Source organism: Rhipicephalus sanguineus, chromosome 1, assembly GCF_013339695.2.
Source record: "Rhipicephalus sanguineus isolate Rsan-2018 chromosome 1, BIME_Rsan_1.4, whole genome shotgun sequence".
Taxonomy (NCBI): domain Eukaryota; kingdom Metazoa; phylum Arthropoda; class Arachnida; order Ixodida; family Ixodidae; genus Rhipicephalus; species Rhipicephalus sanguineus.
This window is the reverse complement of record NC_051176.1, coordinates 146,662,014-146,674,324: the sequence shown is the minus strand read 5'-3', so window position 1 is coordinate 146,674,324 and position 12,311 is coordinate 146,662,014. Positions and strand designations below refer to the sequence as shown.

Sequence of the window (12,311 nt, the reverse complement as noted above, 5' to 3'; positions counted from 1 at the left end):
ACGGGTCTTAGAAACCGAAAAATCGCGAAAAAATCGTTTTTTTGAAAATGTTATTTTCGGATTTTACAGTGACTGATGCATAATCTGGCAAATTTTCACGCGTCCTGGATTGATATTTTAGCCGCAGTAGCGTTTTATATCATCCATGTGACGCGAATATTTCTCGATGGACGCGCAAAAATGGGCTTTCTTGCAGGACGCGCAACTGCCATTCTACGTCTCTGATCGCGGCCATCTTGGTCCCGTTCGAAAGAGCCGCGTTTCTTTTTTATTTTTCGCGCCACCACTACTGCATACGCCAAGCGGCCACTAAGAAAAAGCCCGCGAAAAGCTAGTCCCGATGCGCGCTCCTATTGGTCTACCAGTGCACGTGACAGTGAGCGCGCACGCCATTGGCAGATTTCCACAGTCGTCCGCTCGGGCCGCGGGAGTTCGCGTCGGACAACGCGGCTGAAACGCGCAACCATGCCGCACTCGACGCCAAAGTTCGCTACGAAGTACAAATTCGGTGGGCGGACAAAGAAACGGAAAGTGTACAACTTTCAAAAGAAGCGCCGATCACCTTCAGAAGATGTCGACGGTAGTTTGCCTCCCGTGCCAAGCGCCCCCGAAGACGCTGACTGTGGGTTAGGCCTAGCGGGTGAAAGCGGCTCTGACAGCGACCACGTTCGACAGACGTTTCGGCGCGACACCGTCATGTTGGAGCCCGCTGATTTGTTGAAGATCGAGAAGGACGCGCAAGTAAAACTCCGGAACCTAGCATAAACGCTGGCCATCACGCGAAAATCGGGTCTTCTCGCTTGTGCAAACGACACTGCCACGGACGACGCCGCGGCTGGCTCGGATGTGATGGAGACGCGCTTCGCTCTGGTGAGCCTCGACGCTCTAAACGCTCTGCAGTCAAACGTGAAGTGCAAAGGGTGCGACGGCGATGTGTCTGCGCATAGGTGAGCGCGAATACGGCCTCGCCGTAAAGATTGTTACGTCATGCGAGATCTGCGGTGATAACGCGCCGGTGTGGAGCTCGCCGCGCGTGAACAGCGGAAAAACGTGTAACCCGTTCGTTGTGAACATTCTTGCCACGCGCGCCATGAAGACCACTGGCAATCACCAAACAGCGCTGAATGAGATCTTCGCTACAATGAATGTGTCTGGACCTGGACCTTCGGCTAAAAAACGCATGGCAGAAAAAGACCGTCGCAGATCAACAGCATCAGCTCGCAAGCGTGCCTCTGCAGAAAACATGCAGCGAGCGTTGAAAAAAAGGCATTTAGGGGACTCAAAGCAGAAGGACTACCTGCCTGGTGCCTACCGAGAATGCTGAAATTGTAAAATATTGTAAATACACGACTATTCCATGCTAGAGTTTGCCCAAAATGGACTTGTTGTGTTTTTTCACGATTTCTCAGGATTCAAATTTTGCTGCGGTTGCAAACTTGCCAGAAAGATATCTCTGCCTTCAGAGCAGCTAGGACTGTCATTTTTGTTGTGACATGTAGCTCTATCTGTAGTGCACACAGGGGTAGTTGTGAATTTTTGAATAATATCTTCAAACATTTTATATTTGGCACAAAATTGGAGCATCAAGTGGGTGTGTCTGCAACACTGAAAATCAAGGTGCTACAACCTAGCTAAAGATCATCAGATCAAAAAAGCATTCCTACCCCTGTGTGCCTTATGTTCATTAGTATCTAGGCATATGTCAATAGTAGCTCTCTAATAAAATTTTTTTGTGTACCGTACCTGGAAACAATGGGTAATTAATTTTAAGATATCTGAAAAACTAATCGACATAGGAAAAAAATAATTACATTTTCAAAATCAGCATTAAAAACTGAATCATACTGTTAAGTTTGTTTTTAAATACATGAAAAAATTTAGCATTTCTCTCTCAAGTACAATGTCCCCCCTTAATGGCAGCACATGATGCACTGCCATGAAGCTACGCTTTAAGGCAAATTTTTCACTCCAAGTTTTTGTCCCACACTCTCTTGAGCCCCACATATTGATGCTCCTTTCTTTCTTCTTTCATAGTAGCCCATTCTCTCACTCTTCTTGGGTTGCAATTTTGTATTTTGGCTATGTATTCAGTTAGCAAATACTGCACAATATGTCGGCAAACCATATCTTACATAGCTCAGATCCCTATGAGGACAGAATGGTAGCTTGAGCTAGCTGGTGATTAAGCATAGCCATATTTACGCAGTGCAAAATGAACGAGGACAAATGAGAGGACACAACACCGGCGCTGACTTCAACTAAATTTTATTAGCGAAAACGTTAGAAATATATATGCACAAGATAACAGCACACATCAGCGCAATCGCACAACGTATTGCATCACAGCCAGATAAGCAACTTCCTTTTTGGTGAGGGCAACAGAAGGCATGCTTACACAGAGGTCACCCAGCTATTGCATTCTATCAGCTTCTATGATTTCACGTGTGAGCTGCTCACAATGTTTCGCGACAACGGTGCACTTTTCAAAGTCCGGTTCACAACCGCAATCTCTACAATGAATGCCGAGATGGCCTTGAACAGTTGAGTTGACATGATAATAATGCTCCCTTAAACGCTCGTTCAAGCATCTGCCCGTTTGTCCAACAATGCTTTCTGTTGCCCTCACCAAAAAGGAAGTTGCTCATCTGGCGGTGATGCAATAGGATGTGCGATTGCGCTGATGTGTGCTGTTATCTTGTGTATATATTTCTAGCTCTTTTGCTAATAAAACTTAGTTGAAGTCAGTGCCTGTGTTGTGTCCTCTCATCTGTCCTTGTTCATTTTGCGTTGTGTAAATATGTCAGCACTATGAGGAGCGCTCAATAGCAGTCCTTTGGAAACACTGCAGAAGGAGCTAAAGACAAAGCACTGCTGAAGTGGTGGGGAACAGGGCTGAGAGCCAAAGATTATAGAACATGTATGAGCCATGAAACTGTGAATAGAGATATTTTGCAAAGATTGCTGCATGCAGTTATTTTCACAGGTTATATGCGCGATCGTTTTCTATCCAAGTATATTGTGGTTAGGGGTGGAGGTACTGTGGATGAAACAGGTGAATAATGCACCGTATCATGGTACTGAATGCCTCTGCTGCGGATTTTTGTGCAAAATTTGGGAGCCAGTAGTGAAGCTGGAAGTGTCATGCACACCCTGGTGATCCTTATTTACAATGGATACTTTTTGGTTTCTTGAATATTTGGTACATCTGCTAAAAGAGCCATGGTTGGTGCCATGCCACCTCATGCAAAAGGCTTGTGCTGATTAAGAGGAGCAATAAAAACAACCTGCATGTAGTGCAGAGAAAGGAAGCAGCAACACTAGTATCTATAGACAGAGCAAAGACAAAAGCCTGAAATCCTATAAGCATGTGTGAAGATCCAAGGTGAGAAGCCATGGCCAGCATTATTACACAGTAAAAGTGTACTCCTAAGTATACATAGCCGCTGGTTTCCTTGTACAAAGTTTCCAAGCACGTTTGTGTAAAACGTTTTCTTACATTCAATATATTTGATTCCATATTTACTTTTTTTCTCCATTTAATTCAATATTTTACTCAAAAGCTACCATTCACACACCCCTAGTTATCAATGAAGAGTGAAGGTTGACAGGTACTTTATACATGGGAAAGGAAAAAAAAGGACTTCCTGGCCATTAAAAGCAACTGCAGTTAAGGTTGAGCAATATCTCATGAATAAAGCAAGGCACCTTCACAGCATGCACAAAAGAAGACAATAATGAATGGAATTTACAAACATATGGCAGCTGAAGCATTGGACAGAGAGGAGACACATAGTCTCCCCCCGAAGCATGCTTGCCAGCACCAGGGGCAGCTGCACTCAAAGAGACGATGCAACAACTGTGCTCAGCCACAATAGAATACTTTCAGCAAAACTCCCTTGGTACTGCAATACAAATGAAGTGATGCATGAAAAATGCCCTATTAATAAATAGCAGAATTTTTTATGCACAGAAAGCAACATTTAGTAAATTTAAAAGAACCCCTTATGCTCTTTACTGCGGTAGTGAATATCTAGACAAAAAGCAGAGCTTAACCAAAATGGATTACAGTGGAACCTCGATTATGCATCCTCAGTTCATGGGACAACCTACATTCAAGACAAACTGGGGCCAGGCAAACATGCCATACAAACAAAACACCAAAGCTAAGGAAGCATGAACACCAGAATATAACTTGAAGCAGAGCAAAGAGTTGAGGACAGCAGCTAGAAAATAACCGCACCAGGATGAGCGCTGTGTTTTCATTAAGGGTGTGCGAATATTCGAAATTTCGAATATTTTTCTAATAGTGTTTGCTATTCGATTCGATTCGCACTGAAATTTTACTATTCGAACTTCCCAAAAACAAATACAGTCAACGTCCGATTGAAAGTGACCCCTTCAGATTTTCAATATGCTTCACCTCATTACACCCTCATATTGCGGCAAAGCTGCCTTTCAAGCTCCGTGACGGTCGAACTTTGCCAAGACGCAGTCAACGTCCAGTTGGAAGCGGTCCCTAGATTTTCAATATGCTTCACCTCATCTCACCCCGGTATTGCGGCAAAGCTGCCTCTCAAGCTCTGTTACGGTCGCAAATGTACTAACTTAAGAAAATGCTGGTTCCAACATGGAGATGAAAGATGTGGCAGAGGTGGGGGCTCAGTTAATGATGTTTTGGACCTGAAATTTGGGCAGGAAGTCCGAAAAATTGGAAGCCGAAGCTTTTTACATCCAAAATTTCAGATGTTCTTGTATATCGACGTCTACGAGGCCGATTTGGTGGCACTTTGGTGGCACCAAATCATGTACATAAATAGAATTTGGCCTCTACATTGCCTAATTCTTGATAAGGCAACTATGCAACACCACCCCACCAGTGTCTCATCAACCTAGCGAAGAGAAACACTTTCATGTTGCTATCTCATAAGAATATGCTTAGGAATCCTCTCTAACTTTTTTTCTGCAACTTCGCTTCGAAGTATTCGAAAAATATTCTAGAAATATTCGAAAAATATTCGATTCGATTCGCACTCACACTTCAATATTCGAATTCGCTTCGCACCCAAAATTTTGCTATTCGCACAGCTCTAGTATTTTTGTTTCTGCATAGATTCGCATAACAGCAAACATATTTTTTATTTTTTTTTATTTTCTAGCATTGCATAACAATGATCATGCTGTTAATGATGCACTTGTCCCCCCTTATGTAATAATGACCATGCTGTTATTGATGCTTTTGTCCCCCCCCCCCTTATGTAATACCCTGAAAAGGGCCTTTAAGGGTAAATAAATGATGATGACGATGAGTACTTTGCACAAAGCATTTTTTGTGTAAAATACACCTCCTGGGCACTCTGTTTACATAAAATTTAATAGGGGTGTGCGAATATTCGAAATTTCGAATATTTTTCTAATAGTGTTTGCTATTCGATTCGATTCGCACTGGAATTTTACTATTCGAACAATTCGAACTTCCCAAAGACAAATACAGTCAATGTCCGATTGGAAGTGACCCCTTCAGATTTTCAATATGCTTCACCTCATTACACTCTCGTATTGCGGCAAAGCTGCCTTTCAAGCTCCGTTACGGTCGAACTTTGCCAAGACACAGTCAACATCCGATTGGAAGTGGTCCCCAGATTTTCAATATGCTTCACCTCATCACACCTTGGTATTGCGGCAAAGCTGCCTTTCAAGCTCTGTTACGGTCGAATTTTGCCATGGCACAGTCAACGTCCGATTGGAAGTGGTCCCTAGATTTTCAATATGATTCACCTCATCACATCCCGGTATTGCGGCAATGCTGCCTTTCAAGCTCTGCTACGGTCGCAAATGTACTAACTCAAGAAAACGCTGGCTCCAACACGGAGATGAAAGATGTGGCAGAGGTGGGGGCTCAATTAATGATGTTTTGGACCTGAAATTTGGGTAGAAAGTCCAAAAAATCGGATGCCGAAACTTTATAGCATCCAAAATTTCAGATGTTCTAATATCGACGTCTACAAGGCAGATTTGGAACTCCGGACTTGAAGGGAGCACACCCTTGTCCGCCACATCAGTTGGGCTTCCACAGAAGTTGAAAGAGGAGGAGAGGCAGAGGAAATGGCATCTTTGCCTATCACGTGGGAAGTGTTGTCGGCAACACTTTGGTTGCACCAAATCCTGTACATAAATTGAATTCGGCCTCTACATTGCCTCATTCTTGATAAGAAAACTATGAAACACCACTCCTCCAGTGCTTCATCAACCTAGCGAAAAGAAACACTTTCATGTTGCTATCTCATAAGAATATGCTTAGGAATCCTTTTTAACTGGAATTTCGCTTCGAACTATTAGAAAAATATTCGATTCGATTCGCACTCACGCTCCAATATTCGAATTCGCTTCGCACCCAAAGTTTTGCTATTCGCACAGCTCTAGTTTGCATGCATGCTGCAGCCCTCATCCTCCTGCAATTGTTTTCTAGTTGGTGTCTTTGTCTCTTCGTGATGCTTCAAGTTATACTCAAGATGAACGAACCTGCCAAATTAAGTTGGTGGGACAACACAACACCAGATTGCACACAAACTGCCTCACACCTTGGCAGTAGGCAGTGTGACAATGTGCTAGGCTAGACTGCACACTGCGGTAGTGGAGACAGATGTGGGTGAAAGAGGACGTGTCTACTAGTCCATTTCATCGGGTATATCCACCAGAACAATGAACGATGTTTCCTTGCAACAAAAATGACGTAAACCAGAGTAGCACCAGACAGACAGAGAAAACAAGGCGAAATATGACTGGTTCACAAAGGTGCCAAGTACAAATTGCTTGCAGAAAAACCACTGAGGGCCAAGACAAGTAGGTTCAGTGACAATCAAGAACATGTGCAGAGAAGCCACACACACCATGTAATTGTCCCATAACAGAGTTGAGCGTTTAGTCTATTCCACTTAGTTCCACATGTCCTAGCAATTTAACAGAGCTGCTCACTGAGAATGCTAATGCACATGCACACAATGCTTATGTTGGCAGAGGAGAGTAAACTGCCGCTCTCATGGATTATGACAATGAATCCACTTGGCTTATTCGTCATTTTGAAGACAGACTGCACGGTGCCTGAGACTTTTGAGAAATGTGCTACGATGAGCTCATGGAGAACGCTAAATCAATGAAGCTCTTCACAAGCAAATGTGTGAACTGTGAGATCAGCAGACTATATGCTCCCCTGTGCTGTCTGTATGTTTATGACTTGCTTTCATGGCATTCCACAATGCACCTCTATGGGTAATTATGCCAACTGTGACGCATGATAAAAGTTCACTTTGTACAATGGCATGAACAGCATTACAACGGATAAAACACAACCGTGCACACAATCTTAGCGGCCATTGGAAAATAAGCGCATCATACTGGTGCATGTATTTGCATGCTAAATTGTCAATCTTTTACAAACATAGCCCATGTAATTGAGCATTTAGGCACTTTGTGGACAAGCAGAGCCAACCAAACACCATTGCCACAATTTGAACAGCGACAGTCAGTGCATGCTGAACGCCATTGCGCTCTTTAAACAATGTGATGGATTGCTTGCTGTTCTCCAACTAAAACTGCAGCTTCCAGAACTTCAGCTCACTTTTTGTGATGATTCTGTTCATCTGTTCTTTGACCTCGTGAGGCTATTCAGAGGCCCTCTGTCTCTGGCTCGCACATCCCAAAGTCACTGCTACTGCCAACACTGGCCACTTGCTGTTACAGATGATAAAGGAGAAATAGACTCAAAAGAAACGGCTGTTACAAAATGCAGCCAGCCACAGCTGAAGGAACTCAGAAATTAAGATATCAACTACTCTGCAAACGATTAGAATTCTATATTGAAACAGGTAGAGATATAAGGGTATAAGGATACCCTGATGTATTATATAAGGGTACTATCTATATTTACAAGGTATTGCCTGCACAGCCAATAGAGAATAGCCTGTCTGCCACTATAAACAGAACCAATTACATTTGGAAGTTCTGTATATCACTGTCGCATGGTGTCAGCCACCACATTTGCATTATAGCTGTATTACTGACTCTGGCATCATACATTTCCTTGTGGTACACTGCAAGTTGTATAATGGAGGTTCCACTGTAAACGGTGTTAATGCAAAGGGTGATGACTGAAGCAAATTGTCGTCAGTTAATGTTGCAGCCGAATTTTGTGAATGTTGTGAGAAATTTATTATGGTTTGGCATTCCAGCAAGCTCTTAGGGTACAGATACAAAAATCCTTTGAAGGCATCTTTGGTGATTCTCCTACACACAAAATGTAAATTAGACAGCCTTCTGCTTACCATGCCGATGGATACGCATGCAGCTGCTCGTAATGTCGGTCGTGACAGTAAAGTACGGCAGCCACAGGTCCTCAATTTGGCGGTCCCCAAACAGATCATAGATGGTCTGGTTGAAGGCTGCACCTGCAGGATGCACAACCATGTGATGTATGAAATTATATTGCCAAAAAGCGAATCCAAGCAGATTATACAAACTCCTTTTTGACAGTCATACTGCAGCTTTACTAACGCAGAAGTTCAGAGGGGCCCAGCACCACCTTTATAAGTAGTATTCCTAGAATGACCTGTCTATGGACCTTTTCAGAAATCACAGCGCCGCTACCTTCCTTGATGGAAAGGTGCAAGGCATTGTGGGAGAACATAACGTCTCATCACCTGAGCCTTGCTGCCGACAATATGCCCAGTGAGTGCTGTTCGCAGGCAGTATGCTGCGGTTGAAACAGGCAGTTCATTATTTGTTTGCACTATGACATTAATGAAGATTAAAATCTCCAGGATATTTTTGTTTCTGTCTGTTTCAGTCTAATAAAATGATTCAATCACAATGCTGAATGTTCACTGCTACACCAATTCAGGATTGAATTGGTTCTGATCACTAAGCTCCATGATAAGGCTGACACTTACTACTGTGATGCGTAGATTGCCAGATGGTGAAAAATCGTGCGTAAGGGCACAGGGTAAGGCAAAACTTGAAAAAAAAAAACACTTTTTTTTTCTTTGCAATTTCAGAAGGGTCACCCTTTGTGCATATCTTCCACATTCGTGCTTTTCTTAAAAAGTATTTTTTGTGGCTGAAAACCAGTTTTTCCAAAAGCAAGCTGTGAGTGCCCGCACCCTAGGAAAAGCCCCTCGTATGCGCTCCATGCTTACGGCCCATTTTTCTAAAAAAAACTTTGTGTACGAAAGCCAAAATGCTTGTCTGCAGTTAGGGGTGTATAGGAAGTTATCGGGTAACTTCTAAGGCAGTCCGAAGATGCTGTATGCCTTTTTATTCACACTTGTTCTTCGGAGCACATCTGCTCAAACACTTCCAGCTCCTAGCTTCATTACACCTTGTGTCTGTCGTGCCTGTCGATAAGTTGAGATGCTGAGGGTAAAGAAGGTATTCAGCAAATGTAAATTTCGTGGCAACCAATACAGTTCTCTTGTAAACACGAATAAATGCCGGCAATGCACTGAGGTGCTGAATGCTGAACCAGCAAGCTCTTTATCGTTGAACCTCTCAGCCTTTTCAGCATCCTTCAAGGCGAATAGCGTGCAGGGTGACGAGTATGCTCTAATGGACATGTATATTATTTATGATGCAGTTAGACCAAATTGCATGCGCAAACTGTGTGGTGCAAGTGTTGAGCTAATGGGAATTGCGTCGCTGAGTCCTTGTTGTCTTTTTTTAGGCTTCAGAGTCTTAAGGATTGCGATATTGGATGCTGTTCTTTTCTTTAATGATGGCAGTATCGCACGAGCCAAAATTCTGAAATTAGTATTAAACCCTGGCCAAAATACAGTCAATTTACTGGAAAAAGTTGACCACAATCAATGATACATTGCACACAGAGCTCCACGACAGCTCACAAAAGAATCAAGGCAGGCAAGGCGAGAGGCTCCAAAGTGAAAAATTACTTTGGCAATGGTTACCAAGCTTGTAGCTACTAAATAAAATAGTTGAACGGTGTTAGTAGCAATGTATGTTCACTTTTCAGCTGTTTTCTAACTTCAAACTCGATTATCTCAAAACCATGTTTTTCATTACTTGGGTACCATTATTTCCTATGTATTCCAAGATAACTTGATTATTTTTTCTTGTATTCTCCATATATGCATATAACTTCTGAAGCAGAATTTAAATTATGCACTTTACAGTATTTGTGTTACAAATTTTCAAAGATGCAAATTAACTCAATATTTAGGTCCAAGTGGTAAAAATTCACCAAAATTCTAATATTAGTCAGATTTAAATAAATTGGAAGAAAATGATATATGCATTATGTGGATATCCCTTTTAGTCACTGAGAAAACGGTACCTCAAAATGACCAAAAATGCATGGGACATATAGGGCTTACTCTGCGCCCTCACTAAAGGCAAATATTAAGTCGACGTTGATTGTTGAAATAGCGGTCCAGAAATCTCGTAGTGCTGCATTTGTGCCAAGGAAGTGCTTATTTTAAAATTAAATCACGTTTTAAGTGGTCCGCATCGCGTTAGCGCGCTTCAAATCTCCCGCCTGAAAATACGACTTTCATACGTCACTGCTGCCGTGCCCAACGTTGCGCGCTTTTACTGCGCGGCCGCCGACACTAGTAGCAGCCGAGCGGAAGTAGCGGGACCCACAGTAGCAACAACGGCGCTGCGGCAAAGACTTGCTCGGATGGGCACATTCAAAGCCTTCACCAAGTTGCGGTTGGTCTCGTAATCCTCAGTACGAAAGTGCAGCGAGCACACACGCAGAGGTTTTGACTGTTTAGCACATTGGCGCAATGGCATGACACTAAGACACTTCGAGCGTAAGGGTTCATTCCGCGGCACCCAGTGAAAAGACACACCGGTTTCCTTGTTGCAGCACTGGCGTTGTGCACCATTCGGGCATCCGGCAATATCACACGCATGCGGCATTTTGTCGAACTTTCTGTCAGAGCGACTTTCACGAGCGCGCAAAACACGCACGGCAGTACGCGATCCCGAAACTACCACTGAGACGGGCGAGGCGCAGTTCGGCAAAAACGGACCCTTTGAACCACGCGCGCCGTTCCCCATGGCAACGCCACGGAGGTTTCGTTTTCCATGAATCAAGCGGAAACGAACAAACAGCATTTTATTACGTCTTTTGATGCTCGGAATGTTCTTTTTTTTACAGCTGCTAGTTTGATTACTAGTGATTTATTGTAGGCCGACTTCAATAAGTCATCGGGATCACTTCGAAAATGTCCCACTCGTGGCTCTCATCATGTGATACATTTAGCTTAATTTCTCGGTAAGTAGGGCACTGCTGTTGATATTGCCGTTTTAGAAGTTGTCATACATTGCGCTTTCACTCTGACATAAATTGTTGTTTGCCTTTAGTGTCCCTTTAAAAAGGGACACTAAAGGCAAATATTAAGTCGACGTTGATTGTTGAAATAGCAGTCCAGAAACCTCGTAGTGCTACTTTTATGCCAAGGAAGTGCTTATTTTGAAATAAAATCACATTTTAGTGGTCCGCATCGCGTTAGCGCGCTTCAAATCACCCGCCTGAAATCAGACTTTCATACGTCACTGCTGCCGTGCCCAACGTTGCCCGCCTTTACTGCGTGGCCGCGACACTAGTAGCAGCAGAGCCAACGTAGCGGGACCCACAGCAGCAACAACGGCCATCGAAGCATGCCGCAATCGCCGCAATGGATGTGGACGGAGAACTCAACAACGAGACTTCGAGCGTAAGGGTTCATTCCGTCGCACCCAGTAAAAAGACACATCGGTTTCCTTGCTGCAGTACTGGCATTGTGCACCATTCGAGCATCCGGCAATATCACATGCATGCGGCATTTTGTCGAACTTTCTGTCAGAGCGACTTTCATGAGCGCGCAAAACACATGCGGCAGTACGCGATACCGAAACTACCACTGAGACGCAACTGCGTGAGCGAAGCAGGGCGCCGTGTGAAGCGCAGTGTGGTGAAAACGGAGCTTTTGGACCACGCGCGCCGTTCCCCATGGCAACGCCAAAGAGGTTCTTTTTTCCATGAATCAAACAGAAACGAACAAGCAGCATTTTACTATGTCTTTTTATGCACGGAAGGTTCTTTTTCTATTGCTGCTAGTTTGATTACTAGTGACTTATTGTAGGCAGACTCTCATACGTCATCGAGATCACTTCGAAAACGTCCCACTCGTGGCGCTCATCATGTGATACATTTAGCTTAAAGGGATACTGAACAAAATTTTCACCGCCGAAATAAATGACTCAATTGAAAGATTGGGTGCTGAAATTTGTTGAAACAACCTTCATTTCAGCCAGAG

The 12,311-nt window shown here is 43.5% G+C and overlaps 1 protein-coding gene across 3 annotated transcripts in view; it reads right to left on the bottom strand.

Annotated features, from left to right (window-relative positions):
* The window catches only part of LOC119399743 (neuropathy target esterase sws), a 210,073-nt gene that overhangs the window by 56,585 nt on the left and 141,177 nt on the right, over positions 1-12,311 (bottom strand). For all 3 annotated transcript variants that reach the window (XM_049417014.1, XM_049417015.1, XM_049417013.1), the window contains exon 27: positions 8,319-8,441. In XM_049417014.1, coding sequence (XP_049272971.1) covers positions 8,319-8,441 — 123 coding nt within the window. The remainder of the gene's footprint in view (positions 1-8,318; positions 8,442-12,311) is intronic.